The sequence below is a fragment of the Oncorhynchus gorbuscha genome, linkage group LG07 (genome assembly GCF_021184085.1).
Source record: "Oncorhynchus gorbuscha isolate QuinsamMale2020 ecotype Even-year linkage group LG07, OgorEven_v1.0, whole genome shotgun sequence".
NCBI lineage: Eukaryota > Metazoa > Chordata > Actinopteri > Salmoniformes > Salmonidae > Oncorhynchus > Oncorhynchus gorbuscha.
In genome coordinates this window covers 69,082,064-69,108,666 of record NC_060179.1, presented here as the reverse complement: position 1 = coordinate 69,108,666, position 26,603 = coordinate 69,082,064, and the positions used below count along the sequence as shown (strand labels likewise).

The following is a 26,603-nucleotide window of genomic DNA, read 5'->3' as shown; positions in this document are numbered from 1 at the left end:
TCTCCCTTTACACTCAGTCCTCACACTGTCTTCTACCTCATCTCTCTCTCCCTTTACACTCAGTCCTCACACTGTCTTCTACCTCTCATCTCTCCCTCCCTTTACACTCAGTACAGTACAGATCCATACCTCCTCTTTGACCCCAGTCTTTTCCGTTCCCTGCCCAGAGCAGAGTGTTGGTATTGAAATGAGATTATTGGCTAGTCCAAACAGAAGCCAGCAGGAGCAGTGAGCTAATCCTTCTCCGGCCGGTTTGCTCTCGCCGCCTCGTGTCATGACTAATCCATTTTTCTCCTCAAATTAATGAAATTAGGCCCTCCTGGTAGCATCATATATTGACACAGAGCTGGGACAAATTAGTATTTTCTCTAGCTATTGCTCACTCTTGTCTCTCCTTTGTGCTCTCTCTTTATCTCTCTCACTATCCCTTTCCCCCTCTCTCTGCTAAAAAACATCAGCTTCAACTCTGGAGGACCTTAAGTGAAAATAAATGCAGATTACTTTACTGAAGAAACAGTTTGTTGTTTCTTGGGAGGCTGGTGAAGGAGAGAAAAAGACGCAGTGTTTTCCCCGCTGTAGAGCTGTGTTGTTATTAGGAGTTCCTAGGCAATGAAAAACAAACAGAGAATCTGTCTGCACCCTTTATCCAGTGAGGGGGGGTGAGGTTTGCCCGCCTGCACCCCTAGAGATGGTTACAGGAAGGTGCTCTCGTTGGAGTTCGACACGAGCTGGAGGCAACGCAATGCATTCTGGTCGGTGGTCGTTCAGTAGAAGAAACTCAGTGCAGAATGACAATGATAGACAGAGATGTCTGGGAGTATTCAAACTGAAAAAGAATATTAAACCACAGACACTCTATGTCTGTTCCTGCATACACACACTTTCAAACATCATTTACCAATGTACATGAAGTTCAAGTGTAAACTCTGCCACACACACAGGCATAAACACTGGCCCTCTTCTGAGTGCAAGGTCTCCTCCTCAGCCTTTGGTTTCTTTCTCCACTCTAACTGAAAGCAGATGTTCCCTGGGAGAAGAAGACAGCCCACGAGCTGTGTCCCCAGGCCAATTCACAGTCCACTGCCCTTAGACACACACACTCACAGCACAGAACAATGCAGCAGTGAAATATGGGGCTATCTGAGAGATCAGTGAAGCCCCCCCAAAGACCTCTGTCTTCACTCCACTGTTCTCCAGCCCAGTCTCTTCTCTCCCCCGCTCAAAAGAACCAGACTGCTGCGTGGGCTGACCACTCCCGACGGCTAGCCAAGACGGTGCTGGTCAGCCAGCCAGCCAGCCAGTGTCCCCCTCCCCCATGGGCCGTGGGTCTGACACTCTGTGCTCCCCCGCCCGGCGCGGGTCACGGTGACGTCCCCCCTCGCGTCTGTCAGCGTAGAGGGTTTATTTACCCTGTCACATGATCTGAGAGGGAGAGGGAACCGGAGCCGGGCGGCTGGGGCTGAGACGTGATGAGTGATGTGGGGACCAGAGATTCAGAGTTGAGGGAGACTGAGGCTGGAGGGGGAAGTGTACAGACCTGTAGTGTACAGACCTCAGTTCTGGGTTATTTGATCTCTCAAGCTCAGTGTTTTTTGTTCTTGTCTTGAATTTGTTCTCACAAGGCAGTTTCTGTGTTGTTTCACCAGCTGTGTGGTTCTTTTGTTTGGCCTTACTGGATGGTCTGAGACACTGTTGTAAGGACTAAAGTGGCAAGTGCTTTTCGACTAACAGGCTCTGCTGTAAACAGTGACTGTCAATGCTAGTACTGCAGGCTAACTCCCTATATGTGTTGTACACTAACTTAGCTAGCATGGAGTTTATTAACCCAGAAAGCTAGAGAACACCCAGCCAAGTGAAACAGAAATAAAGTGCACACACAGCGCCTCTTTCACACCCTTGACTGACAGGCCTGATGAGAGCAAGGAAATGGGTGGATGGGTGAAAGAGACTGGAGCAATAAAATCTGATTGGAGCTATCTGTAGCCGAGGGACCCTGCTGAAAATGTCATTTTCACTCCAAATACGTGCGGTAGAAAGAACTGAACAGTTTCTTCAGTTTGAAGACGTGTATTTTTGAGTTATTTATTTATTAGAAGTTATGCACAGTCATACATGTACTTGATGTGTTTTGGACGAATCTGCCTAAAATGTGATTCCAACTTATATTTTCATAGATAAGAAATAGATTCAGATTGAAGCAAATTTCAAAGATACCATGATACCAAAATGATGTCTAATGGTTTTTGGATGATCTAGGTCTACGATCTTCCTTCCCAGAAGGATACTGTGTGTATTTTCCCTGACATGAACACTTTCCTGTTGACAGTGGCTTTGTTCTCACATGTCAATCACTGGTGATGTGGGCGGAGCCTCACTTCAGGGGAATCCCCTGGGTCATACTTTCAGCCCCAGCTGTGTTTGAAAACACAGTGAAACACAGCCGGATATTAAAGAAGCTGTCACTCCTCACCTCTCTCCCCTCTCCTTGCCCCCATACCCCTCCTCCCCTAGAGCACCCTGAGAAAGTGTGCTGTTTAGCAGTTAAGTTAGGGCAGGTTTTGTGTCAAGGCAGGTGAGATGGCTCTATGGCCCATGGCAGGTGATTGTGATGTCACTTCCATCGGTAGTCCTAGCAGCATTCTCAAGGTCTTGTTTGGTAGACACGTATTGATTGGCTGACCCTCTGGGCTCTTCTCCGACTCTGAGTCTATAGGTGCCTGCAGGGCGGACAGGAAGAGAGGGGTAAGTGGAAGGAGGGAAGAAAGGAGGGGTGGCAAGTGATGTAGGGGTGACAGTGATTGATGGCTCTTGCCTGAAAGCAGCTTCTGAGCGTGGGAAAAAAATGACGTTTTGCCACTGAAAGGCTGTGGCTCAAACACAGGAGGAGCCCTAACTTTCACTGTAACCCAATTTCGCTCTCACATTTCCTCTGTTAGTGTCAGAGTTTTTCCTATGCTGTACAGGTGTGCCCTAGTTACCTAAATCTTTCAGCTCAGGAGTGAAAACCCACTTCATTGTTTTTCAATGGGATTTACAATTTGGACAGCACTGTACAGTATGCGAGGCAATATGGAGAATATAATTGTTTTCATACTATAGCTTTCCTATAACAACAGTTGTTTTTGTTGCCGAGGTGCGTCGCGCAGCATGATAAACCACCAGTACATATTGTGCTCCTCGAACCCGAGGACAATAATATCAGAGGGGGAAAAGTGTTTGTTTGTAGTAACTTGTTGCTGTACTATCACTAATGGACGTGACTCTTTCACCATTCAGGATTCCAGCTTTATTCATGTATGTGAGGGAATTCAGGGAAATGCAGAATTTGTTGTTGGGCTACATAACAACCGATCTTTCTGAGTAGTGAAGTGTGTGTGTGTGTTTTCTCACCGCATGCTCTACTAGTAGTGCCCTGTAGCAGAATGGGAGTGTGTCTCCACTGAGAGGTGTGATAGGAGGAAGAGGAGGACAGCCCGCTCTGTTGGCAGGTGTTTATTGGCAGGCTTTCTCACAGCCCTCAGCCGAATAGCACAGGGCTCAGGGCTGTTCATCAAGGCTGTTACAATAACATCAAACCATCTCCTCACTGTCATGATGCTTTGCCTTCTGATTTACGACTGTTTATTGACACACACACACACACACACACACACACACACACACACACACACACACACACACACACACACACACACACAGGCACTTGCATGCATGCATATATATATATATATATCACACACACTTTCCATAAACTCAACACTGCCATGGCTGTAACAAATTCGCTGTATATACGAAAACATTTTCAGTGGTAGCCCTCATTATGGGCCATACAATCACTACCCTAAGGGCCTCAGTAGAAACTGCCGTTCTGGCTCCTGTACGGTTGTAAGGCAGTTGTCAGACCTTAAGTGATAGGCTTCATGAATGCGTGTCAGTCAGTGATACCAGTTAGTCACTGACCACCATTACAGCTCCACGTCAGTCAGCGCCTCCGCAATCGCCTCTTTCAGAACCCTATCTACTATTCTGACATTCTCTCGCTCTCTCCTATTTGATTGGGGGCTTTAATGTTTGCTGGAGAATACCTGGCTCTGGTTACCATGAGGCCATAGTGGGGTTGGGGGGGAGGGGCCATGTAAAGGGATCTCGTTTAAACATCTTTTGTGTCTCTCCAACTCGGAGAGAAATATGTTTTCAGAGCCTGCAGCTGGTTAGACCAGCGAAGCGGGGTCTCCCTCTGTCTGTCGTGACCCCGCCGACTGATTGACATCTCGGAATGGCATCGTCTCATAATAAGCTGTTAACTGGGCTGAGTGTAGACAGAAACACTTTGTTCTGGACTGGGGCCCGTCCAACCCAAACAGGACCTCGCACCTGAATCTAATCCCACCTCTCCACACCGCCGTGGTATGGGGGCTGGGGTGAGGGGTGGGAGTTGTGGGTTTTGGGTAAGTTGGAAGTAGTAGGGTGAGGATGGGGTACTGCCTTTTTTACCCTCGTCCTGGCAGTGTTTATGCTTTCATGGGGGCGGGGGGGTCATAAGTGTAAAAAAAACACCCCAAATTCTTCCCAAACTAACCACAGTCTGTCAATGGCGTAATTGGTTTTCTGGTGTTGTGTCTTCATGGCTAACATCGCAAGCGGCCGTCGCTGGGCTCAGCTGTCAGTCTCTCGACCATTCACTCTGTGTGCGGGTGTGGAAGGGCACGGTGAGGTGCCAGTAAACTCACTGCTTATTCAATTATAGATAAGGCAATGTTTGAACACCTCTGATTGATTCCAAGTGCTGGGCTTGGAGTCTGAGGAGAGGATCAGAGGGGTAGAGAAAGAAGGTGTGTGGGGGGGTACTGCTTGCACAGCCTGGGGGCTTGAGGGGGTTAGAACAGAGGGAGGAGGGGGTGAGGTAGAGGGAGGAGGAGATGGGTGAGGACAGAGGGAGGACGGGGTGAGGACAGAGGAAGAAGGGGGTGAGGACAGGGGGAGAGTGGAGAGAGGTGGGGGGGTGAGGACGTGGAGGGGGTTTGAGGACGTGGAGGGGGTTTGAGGATGGGGAGGGAGGAGGGGGTGACAACAGAGGGAGGAGGGGGTGAGGACAGAGGTAGGGGGGGTGGGGACAGAGGGAGGAGGGGGAGGCAGAAGGAGATACGCTCCATAGGCTTTCTCAGTGACACATTAAAGTGAGTGGAAAGCTGTGAGGGCCCTATGCTCTGACTGTGCTGACAGACACACACACACACACGTCTGCCCTGCTGCTGCAGCCCACAGCGTGCCTGCCTGCCTGCCTTTGACTTTGAATGATGTGAATGTGTGTTTTATGGAGCAGAACCTCCTAGCCTCTTCTTACTCGCTCCACTCCGACACCACTACTCTGTTACACAAACAAACTGGACATGTAAGGTCATACACTCTGGGATGGAACTCAGGCCTTAAAGACACAATACTTTAATACACTTTCTCTGAGGTCATCTGGGCATCTTGTTGTTGTTTTGCTCCTTGTTTGAGTGGGGTGTACTGTATCACTCCCATCCATCCCTCTGTTTCACCAGTACTGTGTTCTCCCGTTCCTCCTTTACCGAGCTGGAGAGGGTGTTTTTACCCGGCGTGCCAGCGATAATACGCTCAGTAGGGGCGTCCCGCATCATAAATTTGCCCGCGCCCCCTGTAAACGACTCCTCCAATGCCCCTGGGCCAGTGTTAAAAATAGTTCCTAGGCTGTTGTGATTGATGGGTTCCTAATGAGTGTGCATTCCTGTTCTGAGGCTGAACCTGGCTGGAGGGGAACATTTTAAAGGTGTCCTCTCATCCACGCCCGCGCTGGGACTGTGAGAACCTTCCCTCCATACACACCTACACCCCATCCTCAGCCATGGTTAAGCAACACAAGCCAAGGGTTAGACTCATTAATGGGAAACATATACACAATATCTCTTTGTCGTATTTTTGTGAGGAACTCATAATTTATACTACCTTTTTTCATTTGAATACCACAACATGAATGTTTTTGTAATAGTTTTATATGTCTTTATTTTCAAATTTTGTTTGGGTAGCACTTCCACTATAATATTGTGTGAGGGTTGTTGGTGTGTTTGTCCACACCTGCATAGTGCATTCCACAACCCTGCTCACGTGTCTCACCTCTCTAAGGTTACAGCAGGAATGTGAGAACATGTTTAGCAGAGTCAAACAGGAGGTGCTGTTCTTGTGTGAAAAGACTCTTCAGACCGGTGTGACATTACAGGTGCTTCCCAGCTCTCTCTGTTCTCTCTATGTTCCTGAAATACTCACCAGAAATGATGCTGTGTCATAAATCTGTCTTCTCAGGCTTTGCTACAGAATATTCATGTTTGGAAAGTTAATTTTAGTCCCAAAACTGCATGTGGCTGAAAAGTTCAGCTAAACAGCAGTGTTTCACCTATGGAGCCACTAGGGGAAGAGTAGGAGTGTAGACAAGCTAGAGAAAAAGACCTTGGCTTGAGTGCTCCACACGCTCATTGTTTCTCTCTCCCAGGAACTCGTGCTGAAGGTTTAATGTCACCACTGCCGCAGTGTAAAAACCACGACTAATGTTGTACGAATGGCAGAGGACAGAAAAACATCACATGAACCAAATCCCAGTGATATCCGACCCACAGGTCATAAAGTATGTTAGGGGGGTTGGTGGGGTTATGATGGATGAGCAAGAATGACGTGATGAGTTACGGGCAGTGGCAATGCCAGTACCAATGGAAGTGAGTGACAGTGGTGGTGTTATCCAGTGGACTGTGGAGTTAGACAAACACGGTGACGCTGCTAGTTTACTCTGTAATCCCACACGCTTCCTGCCTTTCTGGACAGTCACTCTGCTCTGCTGTCTGTCTGTCCTCCTTGGTCAGGTCACTTCACACATGCTGGCCCCCCTCCTGGCAGCTGTCAATCACCCTGTCACATGGCCCAGTGGGACTCCTCTCCTTCCTACGTTTTCTTTCTCTCCTTTTTCTGTTTTCTCTGTCCCCCCTTCCATACTTTCCCTCTTTATTTTCTCTTTTTCTTTCCCCCTTTTACTTTCTTTCTGCTCTCTTATTTCTACACTTTGCTCTCTCTTTCTCTCCTCTCGCTTTCATTTTGCTTTCTTTAATTTCTCCTGCCCCAGTGTGTCAGGGCTCTCATCACCACAACTCATCCTTCCATTAGGCTGCAGTAGCCCTCAGTCCCCGTAACCCTCCAGAACCCCTGGGCAGTCATTAGCAGGCCTGCCATCACCCAACAAACACAGGTCTGGGAGCAACGCATTAAAACATCAACACCTGCTATGTACAGGGGACAGAAAATACAAGCTATGTGTATTAACACTCGACCAAGCACCCACAGCCAGACCTAGACTCATGCAATATACTGTAGAAGTTCACTAGAAGATGTAGAAGTGACAGAGAAGATATTGACTTCAATATTACTGAGTCAAAGGGTATAATTTACTTCCCCTCCATATGTAGTACAGTATGTGGAACTCTTTGCATTTGATTTTCCCTTTAGAAAATACAAATATTTTTAGATGGTCTCCAACCCCACTCCATCTTTACCTTCTTCCTCATGTGGATTCTTCAGGTAAAGAACAATGAGGCCCACAGAGTCCCCCTTCCTGCCTGCCTGAAGACAGTGTGCAGAGTTACCAGTTGTAGGGGTGTAATATACAGGCTCCAGCTCTGTCACACTGCCTCAGGAGGAGAGGTCCCAGCTTTCCCTACTTCTCTTACTGCCCTCTCAGGACCAGTGGAAAGAGCATGCTCCCTGGCTGTTTAGAAAACGTGTTAGTGCTGACACAAAGGGGGCGATTTGCTCACATGTTGTTATCGGTTTACAAGGTGCTGTTTGTTCAGCTAGTGATCGAGTTACATGGCAAACGGGGCCAGGCAGTAAGCGTTTTCAGGGGGAAATGCTAATCGTAGGCCCTTTCACCAAAAATATATATACTTTTAGATCACCTGATCCCCCCTCTTTGTCCCCCGCTTGAGGGTGTAGGACACCACACTGCTCCTCTCCTCCCCCTCTCGCCTGTGTGTTATGGTAGAGGTATGGGTGGGGCCATCTCTGTATGTTGCTAGCTGTTCTGTCTTCCATAAATATACAAATGAAGTGCACAAACACTGGTATTAACCAGTGTTGTGTTTGAGACCGAATTTAAAGACCAAGACCTGGGGGGGGGAGAGAGACCAAGACCGGAGAGGGGGGGGGGAGACCAAGAAAGGACGTCCAATGCAAGGCCATAATTGTAATTTTGTCAAATCACCGCCGTAGTAAGAGTTAAAAATATCCAGTATTTCTCTTCTTCATACAGTACCAGTTAAAAGTTTGGACACAGCTACTCATTCAAGGGTTTTTCTCTATTTAAAAAAAAATGATTTTCTACATTGTAGAATAATAGTGAAGACATCAAAACTATGAAATAATACATGGAATCATGTAGTAACCAAAAAATATATATATTTCATATTTGAGATTCTTCAAAGTAGCCACCCTTTGCCTTTACAGCTTTGCACACTTCACCTGGGATGCTTTTCCAAGGCGTTCCCACATATGCTGAGCACTTGTTGGCTGCTTTTCCTTCTCTCTGCTGTCTGACTCATCCCAAACCATCTCAATTGGGTTACGGTCAGGTGATTGTGGAGGCCAGGTCATCTGATTTAGCACTCAATCACTCTCCGCATTGGTCAAACAGCCCTTACACAGCCTGGAGTTGTGTATTGTCATTGTCCTGTTGAAAAACAAATGATAGTCCCACTAAGCGCAAACCAGATGGAATGGCTTATCGCTGCAGAATGCTGATTAAGTGTGCCTTCATTTCTAAATAAATCAGACAGTGACACAAGCAAAGCACCATCACACCTCCTCCTCCATGCTTCACGGTGGGAACCACACATGCAGAGATCATCTGTTCACCTACTCTGGGTCTCACAAAGACACAGCAGTTGGAACTAAAATTTCAATTTCCACCGGTCTAATGTCTGTAGCTCATGTTTCTTGGCCCAAGCAAGTCTCTTCTTCTTAATGGTGTCCTTTGCAGCAATTTGACCATGAAGGCCTGATTAACAGTGTCCTCTGAACAGTTGATGTTGAGATGTGTCTGTTACTTGAACTCTGTGAAGCATTTATTTGAGCTGCAATTTCTGAGGCTGGTGACTCTAATGAACTTATCCTCTGCAGCAGAGGTAACTCCTGGTCTTCTTTTCCTGTGGCGGTCCTCATGAGAGCCAGTTTTATCAAAGCGCTTGATGGGTTTTTGCGACTGCACTTGAAGAAATTTTCTAAATTCTTTACATTTTCCTGATTGACTGACCTTATCTTAAATTATTGATGGACTGTCGTTTCTCTTTGCTTATTTAAGCTGTTCTTGTCACAATATGGACTTGGTCTTTTACCAAATAGGGCTATCTTCTGTAAGCCAAACCTACCTTGTCACAACACAACTGGCTCAAATGCATTAAGAAGGAATGAAATTCCACAAATGAACTTTTAACAAGGCACACCTGCATTTCAATTAGCATTCCAGGTGACTACATCATGAAGCTGGTTGAGAGAATGCCAAGAGTGTGCAAAGCTGTCATCAAGGCAAAGGGTGGCTACTTTGAAGAATCTCAAATACAAATATATTTTTTATTTGTTTAACACTTTTTTTTTTGGTTACTAAATGACTCCATATGTGTTATTTCATAGTTTGTCTTCACCATTATTCTGCAATGTAGATCATTGTAGAAGTAAAGAAAAACCTTGGAATGAGTAGGTGTGTCCAAACTTTTGACTGGTACTGTATTCAGAATAGTGAATAAAGGCATGCTGAGGGAAAATAGAGCCACTCTACAAATTATTACTTTCCCAAACCGTTTTTACAAAAACTCATGGAAACGTCTGCCTTTTTGAAGGCCAACAGGTGCAATAGCAAGCAGTAGTTTTCCCACGGTCTAGCTAGCTAGACACATCGATGGCCCTGAACAAACTTTATTTCACTCGATGTAAACTGGAAACCACATATCCTGATGCTGCATTCATTGTAGCTGGGGATTTTAACAAGGCTAATCTGAAAACAAGACTCCCTAAATTCTATCAGCATATCGATTGTGCTACCAGGGCTGGTAAAACACTGGATCATTGTTATTAACTTCTGCGACGTATATAAGGCCCTCCCCCACCCTCCTTTCGGAAAAGCTGACCATGACTCCATTTTGTTGCTCCCAGCCTATAGACAGAGACTAAAACAGGAAGCTCCCGCGCTCTGGTCTGTTCAACGCTGGTCCGACCAATCTGATTCCACACTTCAAGATTGCTTCGATCACGTGGATTGGGATATTTTCCGCATTGCGTCAAACAACAACATTGACGAAAACGCTGATTCGGTGAGCGAGTTTATTATAAGTGCATCGGCGTTGTCGTACCCACAGTAACTATTAAAACATTCCCAAACCAGAAACTGTGGATTGATGGCAGCATTTGCGCGAAACTAAAAGCGCGAAGCACAGCTTTTAACCAGGGGGCCGAATACTTTCGCAAGGCACTGTATATACTGTACTCTATTCCATCTACTGCATCTTGCCTATGCCGTTCTGTACCATCACTCATTCATATATTTTTATGTACAGATTCTTCATCCCTTTACACATAAGGTAGTTGTTGTGAAATTGTTAGGTTAGATTACTCGTTGGTTATTACTGCATTGTCGGAACGAGAAGCACAAGCATTTCGCTGCACTCGCATTAACATCTGCTATCCATGTGTATGTGACAAATAAAATAAAAAATATTTGGACAACAACATGATCAACATCTAAGCAAGATGAGCTTAAGTCTAACTAAGGAACAATAGATAAAACCTCTCAAACTTTTTCAGCGTATTGGCCATCAAAATTGCACTGATAAATGATGGGGAATTATAACCTCCTTGTCCTTCTGCAGCCTGCCTGCCAATGCATGTTTGTCCCAACCAAGTACCCAAGTTTAAGTTGGCTTGCTACTTCCAGACACAAATGAGAGAACACCTCACTCTGACCATTTTACACGCCGCATCAGAGCTGGTTAGGCTGTTTTAAATGTTATCTAGAGCGTTCTTGACTAACTACTTGACTACTTTTTGCCTACTTTTTTTACTTCTGCCGTCAGCTTTTATAATTCCTGGTCATATTCAGCAGGTGTTGCGCATTCGTAAATTCATCAGTTGTTCGGCGCTCTGGCATACTCAGACAAGAGTGCTCTGAAATTGGAGAAGATAGCCAAAGTGATTTTGCAAACGCAAGAGATATGCTAACTGGATAACAGTTGTTGAAGTTCTTGCTAGCTAACCAAATGAGCTGTGTATAGCTACCGAAAAACTGAGGGGAAAAGGTCAATCACTTACCCACTCCTTCAATGACATGACATCCTCCTAGCAGCTATCTAGCTAGCTATCCAGCTAACGTTAGGCTCCATGTTTTTAGCTTGCTACATAAATAGATATGCTAGCCTATTAGCTATGGTATGACATACTTGTAATCATTGCCCTTGCTAGTTTGATTGTATTGACATTCCCAGCCTTAGTTACATTTGTCTGTTTTTGTCCAGAATATTGAGTAATTTATTAAGTCATTGAAACTGAAACAATGCATCCCGAATGGAGGCAGCAAACAATGTATCAGGCTAGCTGGGATTTACAATCTGAATTGCCAGGGTTAGAGCTTCCAAGTCTGTTCTATTCATTCTTATTTCTATGAGCTCATCTTTCCCACCTCTCTCTCTCTCTCTCTCTCTTCATGGTGTCGTAACTCTCTCTTTCTCTGTTTAATGGGTGACTCAGAGGTCACAGCCAAACCTCTCTGATCAAGGTGTGTTGTAATGTAACATAAGACAAACACCCTCCATCAAACAGATTCAAGTCATTGATCAAGGGACTAGTCCTTTGATGCTGCCAGTTGTGCAGTCGCCATACTGTGCTTGTGTGATTCGTAATACTTTTGCTACCGTACAAAGTCCAATGTCACCTGTTTTTATTTCATTTTTGTGCCACACAATTTTTGCTTTCTATGTTTAGAGTGCAATACTTCAGTTTCGGTAACCATGTCAATATGACTATCTTCCATCCTGTCCCTGGTCTGTAGTGTAGTGTACAAGGTAACCATGTCAATATGACTGTCTTCCATCCTGTCCCTGGTCTGTAGTGTAGTGAAGTAGGTAATCCTGAACCAGCTGTTGGAAGTATCAGTGTGCTGCTAAACCCTAGTGTTAGGCTGCCACTGCAGGGCCTTAAATCAGAGCCTCCTACTCCTCCCTCCCTCCCTTACCCCTGGGTCTCTTCTCTCTGGGCTCCTGTGGCTCCACTACTGGGCCTTACTGTGTGAATTCCTGAATGAACTCTGGCACGCACACACACACACACACACACACACACACACACACACACACACACACACACACACACACACACACACACACACACACACACACACACACACACACACACACACACACACACACACACACACACACACACACAGGTGGGCCCAGGGCCGGATTAAGAAATCATAGGCCCCGGGGCTTTGCTTCTTTTATAGCTTTCTACTAGATGTTGGAACATTGCTGCAGGGACTTGCTACCATTCAGTCACAAGAGCTGTTGGGCGATTAGACCTGGCTCGTGTGTCTGCGTTCCAATTCATCCCAAAAGTGTTCGATGGGGTTGAGGTCAGGGCTCTGTGCAGGCTGGTCAAGTTCTTCCACACTGATCTCAACAAACCATTTCTGTATGAATCTCACTCTGTGCGCGGGGGGCATTGTCATGCTGAAACAGGAAAGGCCTTCCCCAAACTGTTGCCGCAAAGTTGGAAGCACAGAATGGTCTAGAATGTCATTGTATGCTGTAGCGTTAAGATTTCCAATCACTGAAACTAAGGGGCCTACACCGAACCCTCAGTTACCCCAACAGCCCCAGACCATGACCCATATACACTACCATTCAAAAGTTTGTGGTCACTTAAAAATGTCCTTGTATTTGAAAGAAAAGCACATTTTTTTGTTAATTAAAATAACATCAAATTGATCAGAAATACAGTGTAGACATTGTTAATGTTGTAAATTACTATTGTATCTGGCTATGGAATATCTACATAGGTGTACAGTGGCCCCTTATCAGCAACCATCACTCCTATGTTCCAATAGCACGTTGTGTTAGCTAACACAATGGCACGTTATGTTAGCTAATCCAAGTGTATCATTTTTAAAGACTAATTGATCATTAGAAAACCCTGAGCGTGGTCTCCTCAGTCTTTTGCAATTATGTTAGCACAGCTGAAAACTGTTTTCCTGATTTTAAAGAAGCAATAAAACTGGCATTCTTTAGACTAGTTGAGTATCTGGAGCATCAGGATTTTGTGGGTTCGATTACAGGCTCAAAATGGCCAGAAACAAAGATCTTTCTTCTGGAACTTGTCGGTCTGTTCTTGTTCTGAGAAATAAAGGATATTCCAAACTGAAGATCTCATACAACGCTGTATACTACTCCCTTCACAGAACAGCGGAAACTGTCTCTAATCAGAATAGAAAGAGGAGTGGGAGGTCCTGGTGCACAACTGAGCAAGAGGACAAGTACATTAGAGTGTCTAGTTTGAGAAATAGATGCCTCACAAGTCGTCAACTGGCAGCTTCATTAACCTGTTGCGACGAGCAATCCCGTATCCGGGATCCTATTTATAGCCTCAAGCTCATTACCATAAGGCAACATTAACTATTCATGAAAATCGCAAATGAAATGAAATAAATATATTAGCTCTCAAGCTTAGCCTTTTGTTAACAACACTGTCATCTCAGATTTTCAAAATATGCTTTTGAACCATAGCTAAACAAGCATTTGTGTAAGAGCATTGATAGCCTAGCATAGCATTTAACCTTAGCATTCAGCATGCAACATTTTCACAAAAACAAGAAAAGCATTCAAATAAAATCATTTACCTTTGAAGAACTTCAGATGTTTTCAATGAGGAGACTCAGTTAGATGGCAAATGTTCAGTTTTTCCAAAAAGATTATTTGTGTAGGACAAATCGCTCCGTTTTGTTCATCACGTTTGGGTAAGAAAAAAAACGAAAATTAAGTCATTACAACATGAACCTTTTTCCAAATTAACTCCATAATATCGACAGAAACATGGCAAACGTTGTTTAGAATCAATCCTCAAGGTGTTTTTCACATATCTATCGATGATAAATCATTCGTGGCAGTTTGGTTTCTCCTCTGAAGAAAAGGGAACGTGCATGGACCTGGAGATTACGCAATAATTTCGACGGAGGACACCGGGCGGACACCTGGTAAATGTAGTCTCTTATGGTCAATCTTCCAATGATATGCCTACAAATATGTCACAATGCTGCAGACACCTTGGGGAAAGGACACAAAGTGCAGGTTCATTCCTGGCGCACTCACAGCCATATAAGGAGACATTGGAACACAGGGCATTCAAAATCTGGACCATTTCCTGTATGAAATTTAATCTTGGTTTCGCCTGTAGCATTAGTTCTGGGGCACTCACAGATCATATCTTTGCAGTTTTGGAAACGTCAGAGTTTTTTCTTTCCAAAGCTGTCAATTACATGCGTAGTCGAGCATCTTTTCGTGACAAAATATCTTGTTTAAAACAGGAACGTTTTTTTATCCAAAAATTAAAAGAGCGCCCCCTATCTCGAAGAAGTTAAAACACCAGTCTCAACGTCAACAGTGAAGAGGCAACTCCGTGAAGAGGCGACTCCCGGATGCTGGCTTTCGAGGCAGAGTTCCCCTTTCCAGTGTTTTTTTTCTTTAATCTTTTATTTTTATTGGCCAGTCTGAATGTTTTTGTTTTTTTGCAACTCGAAGAACAACACCCTGGAGTCACCTCTTCACTGTTAGCACAACGTGCCATTGGAATGCAGGAGTGTGTGCCTATGTAGATTTTCCATTTAAAAAATCTGCAATTTGCAGCTACAATAGTCATTTAGAACATTGTCTACACTGTATTTCTGATCTACACTGCTAAATAAAGGGAACACTTAAACAACACAATGTAACTCTAAGTCAATCACACTTCTGTGAAATCAAACTGTCCACTTAGGAAACAACACTGATTTACAATAAATTTCACATGCTGTTGTGCAAATGGAATAGACAACAGGTGGAAATTATAGGCAATTAGCAAGATACCCCCAATAAAGGAGTGGTCTGCAGGTGGTGCATTTCTTTGGGGGGCCGCACAGCCCTCCATGTGCTCGCCAGAGGTAGCCTGATTGCCATTAGGTACCGAGATGAGATCCTCAGACCCCTTGTGAGACCATCTGCTGGTGCGGTTGGCCCTGGGTTCCTCCTAATGCAAGACAATACTAGACCTCATGTGGCTGGAGTGTGTCAGCAGTTCCTGCAAGAGGAAGGCATTGATGCTATGGACTGGCCCGTCCGTTCCCCAGACCTGAATCCAATTGAGCACATCTGGGACATCATGTCTCGCTCTGTCCAGGAGTTGGCGGATGCTTTAGTCCAGGTCTGGGAGGAGATCCCTCAGGAGACCATCCGCCTCATCAGGAGCATGACCAGGTGTTGTAGGGAGGGTCATACAGGCACGTGGAGGCCACACACACTACTGAGCCTCATTTTGACTTGTTTTAAGGACATTACATCAAAGTTGAATCAGCCTGTAGTATGGTTTTCCACTTTAATTTTGAGTGTGACTCCAAATCCAGACCTCCATGGGTTGATAACTTTGATCCGTTGATCATTTTTGTGTGATTTTGTTGTCAGCACATTCAACTATGTAAAGAAAAAAGTATTTAATACAAATATTTCATTCATTCAGATCTAGGATGTGTTATTTTAGTGTTCCCTTTTATCTTTTTGAGCAGTGTATATCTTTTTTTTTAAAATATTGGTTCTACAGAGAGATTATTCTTCTCTTTTCAGCGGTAGGCATTTGCTTTCCAAACTAAGTTTTTCCCATGATTGTATTTAGAAATTTGCACAAGACAAACAGACAGCCGCAGCATAAATTAGAAATAGAATCCATCGATGGCAGTTCCTATTCAAGTCAGGTCTGGCAGCTATTGCTAGTGTACCCATTAGTTTAACAGTCAGGAGGTTCCAAAACCCTTCTGGATTCTATGTCTATGGCCACAACACAACAAACTGCATATTTGGCTCACATGCTGCCCAAATTGCGGCCTCCCCGACTGTAGGTAACTGGTAACTACCAAAATAAAGGAAACACTTGAGTAAATGAGGGATACAAAGTTTGTTATGGTGTGTGGGATGCATTTTCCTGGAATGGTCTCGGTCTACTTGTAGAATCTGTGCCAAGGTGCATTGAAGCTGTTCTGGCAGTCATTTTTTGAAAATATTGATCCTCTGTGGCTAAATTACATTCTCTGGTGTGTTTTGAACATTGAGAGTGGTCTTGTGGTTGGGCTTTGGACTTGTCCCTGACTCACACAATTGACCAGTCACATTTATTTATTAATCAGTTACCAACGAGGCCCCCTACCTCTCCCCCCTCCCCCGCCTCTCCTCCCCAGATTACCAGAGCGGCAGCAGCAGGCTGTGATGGATGTCTGGGTGTATGATACAGAAGGGGATCAGTTGACAGATGGACAATGACTAGCAGATGCAGGGGCAGTTTGGCTGCAACCAGTAGATCTAGTGACAACCTGTGTGTGTGTGTGTGTGTGTGTGTGTGTGTGTGTGTGTGTGTGTGTGTGTGTGTGTGTGTGTGTGTGTGTGTGTGTGTGTGTGTGACGTGTGATTGAAGATGGGTTGCACAACAGCCTAAGTACCTCTGTGAGGGCATGGAAAGTTGGAGGACATATTAAGAAACTAGTTTCATTGTATTGTCCTGTAGTGATAGATGTAATTTTCTTCCTTTCAAAGTGTGGCCTTGCTTTCTACCGCACATCCATTCTGAAGGTGATGGATTTCACATTGTATGACGATGTGTAGCCATAGATTGTTCACTCTGCCACCATCCGGCAAACAGTACCGGATCATCGGCTCTTGAACCAACTGGCTCTGATTCTACCCCCAAGCCATAAGACTGCTAAATATCCAGGCTGCTAAATAGTCAATTAATGGTACCCAAACTATTTTTTCTGACTCTATCTTGCACTAACCCTATGTACAGTCACTAGACTATATATACACACTCACTCACACACACTATAGTCGTTGCCAAAAGTTTTGAGAATGACACAAATATTAATTTTCACAAAATCTGCTACCTCAGTGTCTTTAGATATTTTTGTCAGATGTTACTATGGAATACTGAAGTATAATTACAAGCATTTCATAAGTGTCAATTTACATGAATTTACTGACAATTACATGAAGTTGATGCAAAGAGTCAATATTTGCAGTGTTGACCCATCTTTTTCAAGACCTCTGCAATCCACCCCGGCATGCTGTCCATTAATTTCTGGATTAATTTCTGGCAGCCCATTCTTTTTATTTATTTATTTATTTAATTTTACCCCTTTTTCTCCCCAATTTTGTGATATCCAATTGTTGTAGTAGCTACTATCTTGTCTCAAGGCTACAACTCCCGTACGGGCTCGGGAGAGACGGAGGTTGAAAGTCATGCGTCCTCCGATACACAATCCAGCCAGCCGTACTGCTTCTTAACACAGCGCGCATCCAACCCGGAAGCCAGCCGCACCAATGTGTCGGAGGTTACACTGTGCACCTGGCAACCTTGGTTAGCGCGCACTGCGCCCGGCCCGCCACAGGAGTCACTGGTGCGCGATGAGACAAGGACATCCCTACCGACCAAGCCCTCCCTAACCCGGACGACGCTAGGCCAATTGTGCGTCGCCCCACGGACCTCCCGGTCGCGGCCGGTTATGACAGAGCCTGGGCGTGAACCCAGGGACTCTGATGGCACAGCTGGCGCTGCAGTACAGCGCCCTTAACCACTGCGCCACCCGGGAGGCCGGCAGCCCATTCTTGCGTAATCAATGCTTGGAGTTTGTCAGAATTTGTGGGTTTTTTGTTTGTCCACCCGCCTCTTGAGGATTGGCCACAAGTTCTCAATGGGATTAAGGTCTGGGGAGTTTCCTGGCCATGGTCCCCCTAAGCCACTTAGTTATCACTTTTGCCTTAATGGCAAGGTGCTCCATCATGCTGGAAAAGGCATTGTTCATCACTGAATTGCTCCTGGATGGTTGGGAGAAGTTGCTCACGGAGGATGTTTTGGTACCATTCTTTATTCATGGCTGTGTTCTTGGGCAAAATTGTGAGTGAGCCAACTCCCATGGCTGAGAAGCAACCCCAGACATGCATGGTCTCAGGAGGCTTTACTGTTGGCATGACACAGGGCTGGTGGTAGCGCTCACCTTGTCTTATCTGGACAAGCTTTTTTCCGGATGCCCCAAACAAACGGAAAGGGGATTCATCAGAGAAAATGATTTAGCACAGTCCTTAGCAGTCCAATCCCTGTACCTTTTGCAAAATATCAGTCTGTCCCTGATGTTTTTCCTGGAGAGAAGTGGCTTTTTTCCTGCCCTTCTTGACAAGGCAGGCCATCCTCCAAAAGTCTTCACCTCACTGTGCGTGCAGATGCACTCACACCTACCTGCTGTCATTCCTGAGCAAGCTCTGTACTGGTGGTGCCCCTCCTTTTGAAGCTTCCAGTCTGTTATTCAAACTCAATAAGCATGAGGGAGTGATCTCCAGCCTTGTCCTTGTCAACACTCACACCTGTGTTAACGAGAGAATCACTGACATGATGTAAGCTGGTCCTTTTGTGGCAGGGCTGAAATGCAGTGGAAATATTTTTTAGGATTCAGTTCATTTGCATGGCAAAAAGGGACTTTGCAATTATTTGCAATTCATCTGATCACTCTTCATAATAATCTGGAGTATATGCAAATTGCCATCATACAAGCTGAGGCAGCAGACTTTGTGAAAATGAATGTGTCCTTCTCAACTTTTGACCACGACTGTACATTGACACTCTCACACAAAACCCATACACATTCACATACTGCACACTACATACGCACACACAGACCTAACACAAATACACACACTTTTACACTCATAATTTGCTGCTGCTACTCTGTTCTTTATTTTATTATTATTATCCTGATGCCTCGTCACATTACCCTGCCTTCATGTACATATCTACCTCAAATACCTTATTATTATCTATCCTGATGCCTCGTCACATTACCCTGCCTTCATGTACATATCTACCTCAAATACCTTATTATTATCTATCCTGATGCCTCGTCAATGTACATATCTACCTCAAATACCTTATTATTATCTATCCTGATGCCTTTACCCTGCCTTCATGTACATATCTACCTCAAATACCTTATTATTATCTATCCTGATGCCTCGTCACATTACCCTGCCTTCATGTACATATCTACCTCAAATACCTTATTATTATCTATCCTGATGCCTCGTCACATTACCCTGCCTTCATGTACATATCTACCTCAAATACCTTATTATTATCTATCCTGATGCCTCGTCACATTACCCTGCCTTCATGTACATATCTACCTCAAATACCTTATTATTATCTCTCCTGATGCCTCACATATCTACCTCAAATACCTTATTATTATCTCTCCTGATGCCTGCCTTCATGTCATATCTACCTCAAATACCTTATTATTATCTGATGCCTTCACATATCTACCTCAAATACCTTATTATTATCTCTCCTGATGCCTCGTCACATTACCCTGCCTTCATGTACATATCTACCTCAAATACCTTATTATTATCTATCCTGATGCCTAGTCACTTTACCCTGCCTTTATGTACATATTTACCTCAAATACCTTATTATTATCTCTCCTGATGCCTAGTCACTTTACCCTGCCTTTATGTACATATTTACCTCAAAAACATCATACCCTGCACATTGATCTGGTACTGGTACTCTCTGTATGCGGCTCCATTCTAGTCTATTTTATTGTTTACATTTTTTTTTTTTTAACTCTGCATCATTGGAAATGGCTCGTAAGCAAGCATTTTACGGTAAAGTTTACACCATTTGAAATTCGATGCATGTGACAAATACAATTCAATTTTATTTGAATACGATCTGACATTATCATTGGTGTCTTGTTGTTGAAGTGCAACTCAATCAGTTAGATTAATAGGCCTAGCTGACGTTGTGGGACTGAATAGTAACTGGATGTGATGTAATCTCCAGCTTCCTGTGTCCTGTCACCCCCTCAGCCCACATAAACCACCCTTCCGAACCTAATCAAGACTTGATTAGTGTCCAAAAGAACCTCACAGTATTAGGACATTTCATTTCAAAACTAATTCCCATTATCCTATTCTCATAAATATAATTATTATTTCACCATCATAATTATTGCATCATAATTGCATAGTCTTTAAATCAGAAGAATAATATACATCATCAAATTGAACAAAAATATTTCTGTCAATATTTCATTCATATTTCTATCCTATTCATTCTCAGTATTCTTAAAGCATAAATCTCTCCAAAGCCTTTGCAAAATAGATTAATCGTAAATTATATCATTTCAATTATATCCAAAAATGTGTATAAACACGTGGACGGTAGCTACAGTGGAGTTTGAAAATGACACCCTTGATGAAGATGAGCAATAATGACTGTATAAAATGAATATTTACAATTCAGAGCTATATTTTATGCTAAAATAACATTGTTTTATACTAATACAATTGCCCGGAGTTAGAGTTTGTTTAACAAATAAGCATTTTTTCTCTCAAAAAGGTAGGGGTCAAAATGATTGACACCCCTAAAGATTCTTAGAAATAAAGTAGTGAAAAGTTTAGTATTTGGTCCCATATTCCTAGCAGGTAATGACTACATCAAGCTTGTGACTCTAAAAACTTATTGTGAATAATGATGAGTGAGAAAGTTACAGTGGGTCAAATATCATGCTACCCTCCCCTGTTATTAGTAATACTGAGAGGTTAGCATGTTCTCGGGGTAGGATTTTTGACCCTCTAACTTTCTCACTCATCATTTATTAATGATTCATTCAGGATGATCTGTCATCACAATAGCATCCACATTAATGTAGAAGTGTTTAGAAACATATTCTATACATTTAAAGTGACTCCAAAATACACAATACATTATTTACCATTAATTTCTATTGGGCACAAAATAATTTGAAACGCAACCAAAACAAACTGCAAATGCATCCAACAAGTTAGAGTTACAAGCTTGATGTAGGCATTGTGTGTTAGGAATATGGGACCAAATACTAAACTTTTGACTTGATTTCTAAGAATCTTTAAGGGCGTCAATTTTGAACACTACCTTTTTGAGAAAAAAAATATATTACTTGTTAAATCCCTTTTGAGAAATTGTATCAGTATAAAATTGTACATAAAATATGGCTCAGTAGATGAATGATTTATTGCATACAGTCATTATTGCTCATCTTTATGTAGGGTGCCAATAATTTCTGTCCCCACTGTATAAAATGAGAGCCATTGCTACAATTTGTACACTGGTAACATACTCCATATGGACACTTACTGTACATACTTTAGGGGTAACAAACAGGCTAGCCACTATTCCCCCCTTTGCTCTCAATCACTTGTCATTTTGGGACTTTGTCCTCATGTTATTTCTTCTGTCCATCTCAGTTTTAAACAGCCCTAGAAGTGTGAAAGGTTTGTCTGGATTAACTCCTCTGCTAATCTAAAACCCATGTGGGAGAGCTTTGAAGACTCCCTGACCCTGTCCAACAAAAACAGGCTCTGCCTCTGCACGTCTCCTCATCCCTCTGCACGTCTCCTCATCCCTCTGCACGTCTCCTCATCCCTCTGCACGTCTCCTCATCCCTCTGCACGTCTCCTCATCCCTCTGCACGTCTCGTCATCTTTCATCAATCCCCACTCTCTCTCTGCACGTCTCGTCATCTCTCTGCACGTCTCGTCATCTCTCATCACTCCCCACTCTCTCTCTGCACGTCTCGTCATCTCTCATCACTCCCCACTCTCTCTGCACGTCTCGTCATCTCTCATCACTCCCCACTCTCTCTCTGCACGTCTCGTCATCTCTCATCACTCCCCACTCTCTCTCTGCACGTCTCGTCATCTCTCATCACTCCCCACTCTCTCTCTGCACGTCTCGTCATCTCTCATCACTCCCCACTCTCTCTCTGCACGTCTCGTCATCTCTCATCACTCCCCACTCTCTCTCTGCACGTCTCGTCATCTCTCATCACTCCCCACTCTCTCTCTGCACGTCTCGTCATCTCTCATCACTCCCTCTCTCTGCACGTCTCGTCATCTCTCATCACTCCCCACTCTCTATTTATTTATTTCAATGCCCCACGTCGGCAGATATGCAGGAAGATATTTTGCCATAAACGGCTGCTTATATTGTGTCCCTAAATCCTTTCAAGATTGTGGCCTAATTAAAGTTGAGTACTGTACAGTACAGAGCAGGTCACTTACCAAACAGCCTTATGTCTCAGGTTTTTGTAATCATGGCTGAGTCTCATTGGTGGATAGGAGGGATAACAATAACATCCCATATGAACTGCCATATTCAGGGGATTATAGTCATGGCTCACTGAGAAAGATTTAATTATGTTGAGTGAACTGATGTCATTGATGTCAGATAGTCGTGGTAACCTCTTAAACCAGTGGTCAGAGAGTGTGAGAAATGCAATGAAGAGTTTAACGAGGTGTTTGTGGCTGGCTGGGAGGGTTTGGGATGTTAGTAGTGGTGAGGAATAGATGACTGTTTTGGAAAGGGGGTTTGTGTATTTTTAAGAGTTTTATGGATGGTTGAGTAGAAGGATATTTTGGGCTGGAAAGAGGGATAGTTTAGGCTGGGTAGGAGGATAGTTTGGGCTGGAAAGAGGGATAGTTTAGGCTGGGTAGAAGGATAGTTTAGGCTGGGTAGAAGGATAGTTTGGGCTGGAAAGAGGGATAGTTTAGGCTGGGTAGAGGATAGTTTGGGCTGGAAAGAGGGATAGTTTAGGCTGGGTAGAAGGATAGTTTGGGCTGGAAAGAGGGATAGTTTAGCCTGGGTAGAGGGATAGTTTGGGCTGGAAAGAGGGATAGTTTAGGCTGGGTAGAAGGATAGTTTGGGCTGGAAAGAGGGATAGTTTAGCCTGGGTAGAGGGATAGTTTGGGCTGGAAAGAGGGATAGTTTGTACCGGGTAGAGGGATTGTTTAGGCTGGGTAGAGGGATGGACCGAGTAGAGGGATTGTTTAGGCTGGGTAGAGGGATAGTTTGTACTGGGTAGAGGGATTGTTTAGGCTGGGTAGAGGGATTGTTTAGGCTGGGTATAGGGATTGTTTAGGCTGGGCAGAGAGATTGTTTAGGCTGGGTAGAGGGATTGTTTAGGCTGGGTAGAGGGATTGTTTAGGCTGGGTAGAGGGATTGTTTAGGCTGGGTAGAGGGATTGTTTAGGCTGGGTAGAGGGATTGTTTAGGCTGGGTAGAGGGATTGTTTAGGCTGGGTAGAGGGATTGTTTAGGCTGGGTAGAGGGATTGTTTAGGCTGGGTAGAAGGATCGTTTGGGCTGGGTAGAAGGATCGTTTAGGCTGGGTAGAAGGATCGTTTGGGCTGGGTAGAAGGATCGTTTGGGCTGGGTAGAAGGATCGTTTGGGCTGGGTAGAAGGATCGTTTGGGCTGGGTAGAAGGATCGTTTGGGCTGGGTAGAAGGATCGTTTGGGCTGGGTAGAAGGATCGTTTGGGCTGGGTAGAAGGATCGTTTGGGCTGGGTAGAAGGATCGTTTGGGCTGGGTAGAAGGATCGTTTGGGCCGGGTAGAAGGATCGTTTGGGCCGGGTAGAGGGATCGTTTGTACCGGGTAGAGGGATCGTTTGTACCGGGTAGAGGGATAGTTTGTACCGGGTAGAGGGATAGTTTGTACCGGGTAGAGGGATAGTTTGTACCGGGTAGAGGGATAGTTTGTACCGGGTAGAGGGATAGTTTGTACCGGGTAGAGGGATAGTTTGTACCGGGTAGAGGGATAGTTTGTACCGGGTAGAGGGATAGTTTGTACCGGGTAGAGGGATAGTTTGTACCGGGTAGAGGGATAGTTTGTACCGGGTAGAGAGATAGTTTGGGCTGGGTAATGGTGTGGGGGCTAGCATACTGTAGCTTTAGCTGTTTGAGAGACACATGTTGTAATGGCTGCCATCACTCTTTCCAGCACGATGTGTCCCAGAGCTCTCTGAAGGCAGCCCTGGACGGGGTGGTGCAGGAGTGTGTGAGCTTCGTGGGAGTGGACATCAACATCTGCTCAGAGACCCTGATGAGGTAGGGCCGAATAGTTTCCCTCAGCAGTCACAACATGGCCTTCACACACGATCTGACCGCCAGCGCACTGTTTAGTCTGACGCCCCACTCTGTCTCCCACTCTGGCCCGACTGGGACGGGCAGGCCTGACAGAGGGAATCATTTACATTTTTGTCATTTTGCAGATGCTCTAATCCAGAGCGACTTACAGGAGCAAATATGGTTACGTGCCTTGCTCAAGGGCACATCGGCAGATTCTTCACATCGTCTGCTTGGGATTCGCACTAGCGACCTTTTGGTTACTGGCCCAATGCGCCTAACCGCTACGCAACTTGCCGCCCAGTGCTTGGCTGACAGGCAGACTCACACTCCCAAAACACATTCACACCCTCAGTCACTCCCTCGCCCGCCTCTGTACAGGCTTGGAGAGAGTTACAGCATGCTTGTTTTACTCGGCGCTTGGCCTTAACCAACAAAACAACAAACTAGTGTTCAAGGTGTCATTACTACATTCCAAAATCTCCTAGTGACTCCCTTCTCTTTCTTTATACACACACAGCACACCATTACACCTTTTTCTACGGGAAAGCCTTTTATGAGATGAAGGTGCAGGGCCAGGCAGTAGTCAGTGATCAGGTCATCTGTTTACCTGGGTGTTAACGGGGTTTTTACAGGGGCCCCAGACAGGCCTGCCCAACACTCCAGAGCCTCAGACACACTGGACGTGTTCAATATTACTAGCCCTTTATTTAGGAGGGATGACATACTGTATGTTTACACTAGGTCTGTCTGTCTGTCTGTCTGTCTGTCTGTCTGTCTGTCTGTCTGTCTGTCTGTCTGTCTGTCTCTGTCTCTGTGAGGACTGCCAGTACACTGGCAAACTGGAGGTCTCTCAGAGCAAAGCCCTCAAAGTCTGGAGAATGGAAAAGGTCACACATACAGAACATGTATGTCTTAGGGAAGAAACCCAGGGAGATTTATTCCTAAACATTGGTGTGATTTTCCAGGTCACATGCTCCAATAGGTGGCTGAGCAAAGGTAACAACAACAGTCTCTTGATGATGTTCCCTGCTAGTAATACTATGCTACCCTTCTGAAGTGTCCTTAATGGAGAGATGTGTAATTACCAACTATGGTGTTACTGTTGTTCTGTGCTTTTTACAGCAGTAACCCATGTGTGTCTGTGTGTCAGACATGTGGCAGGTCTGAATATAGGGCGTGCAAAGAGCATAGCAGAGTGGAGGGAGACGAACGGGCCCTTCATGAACAGAGATCAGCTGAGACTGGTGAAGGGCCTGGGCCCTAAGAGCTACCAGCAATGTGCCGGCTTCATCAGAATCAACCCGCTAGACCATCTCAACAACCACAGGTAAACACAACTCAACAACCACAGGTAAACACAACCCACCAACCACAGGTACAGCAGCATCAGACCTGCCAACCTGCACATATTTTGCATATCATGCTCGCAATTTGAGGTCAAAGTATGCTGGTATTAAAAATGACCCTAAAATATGCAACAATAGGCACTTTGCGTTTTTTGTCTCAACCGTCTGAAGTTGGAGCTGAGCCACTTTGGCGGGGACCTCAAATCTTTAGCTCTCTGCTCCAGCCCACCCACGTAGTATTTCCTCCCTCCACTTCCCTCGAGCTGGATGGTAGTTCACCACTTTGTCCGGAGACACCACTAATGTGTGAGGAAAATGGAGAACTGTTTGCCAAATACATTTTCCAAAATGTTATGTTTTAGTCAAGCACATAACCACTATTATTTTGTAGTTATCTCCTTAGTTAAGGCATCATTATGACAAAGGTAGTTAGCTACAGTGTTTTGTCAACTAAGCCAATGGTAGTTGGCGAGAGCGCGTTGACGAGCAAGGAAACGTGTGGTGTTGCGGTAGTTAAGTGCCTGTCACTGCGTGGATGGAAACAGACATGGCAGAGAGCTGTTCAGCTAATACCCTCCTTCACAGAAATGTACAGTGGGGAGAACAAGTATTTGATACACTGCCGATTTTGCAGGTTTTCCTACTTACAAAGCATGTAGAGATCTGTAATTTTTATCATAGGTACACTTCAACTGTGAGAGATGGAATCTAAAACAAAAATCCAGAAAATCACATTGTATGATTTTTAAGTAATTAATTTGCATTTTAATGCATGACAAAATTATTTGATCACCTACCAACCAGTAAGAATTCCGGCTCTCACAGACCTGTTCGTTTTTCTTTAAGAAGCCCTCCTGTTCTCCACTCATTACCTGTAGTAACTGCACCTGTTTGAACTCGTTACCTGTATAAAAGACACCTGTCCAAAATCAAATCAAATTTATTTATATAGCCCTTCGTACATCAGCTGATATCTCAAAGTGCTG

General features: G+C 44.5%; 1 protein-coding gene across 4 annotated transcripts in view; it reads left to right on the top strand.

Moving 5' to 3' along the window:
• Nucleotides 1-26,603, top strand: part of srbd1 (S1 RNA binding domain 1) — a 106,783-nt gene that overhangs the window by 66,943 nt on the left and 13,237 nt on the right. For all 4 annotated transcript variants that reach the window (XM_046357344.1, XM_046357342.1, XM_046357343.1 and 1 more), the window contains exons 17-18: nt 24,144-24,250; nt 25,422-25,598. In XM_046357344.1, the coding sequence (XP_046213300.1) occupies nt 24,144-24,250; nt 25,422-25,598 (284 nt within the window). The remainder of the gene's footprint in view (nt 1-24,143; nt 24,251-25,421; nt 25,599-26,603) is intronic.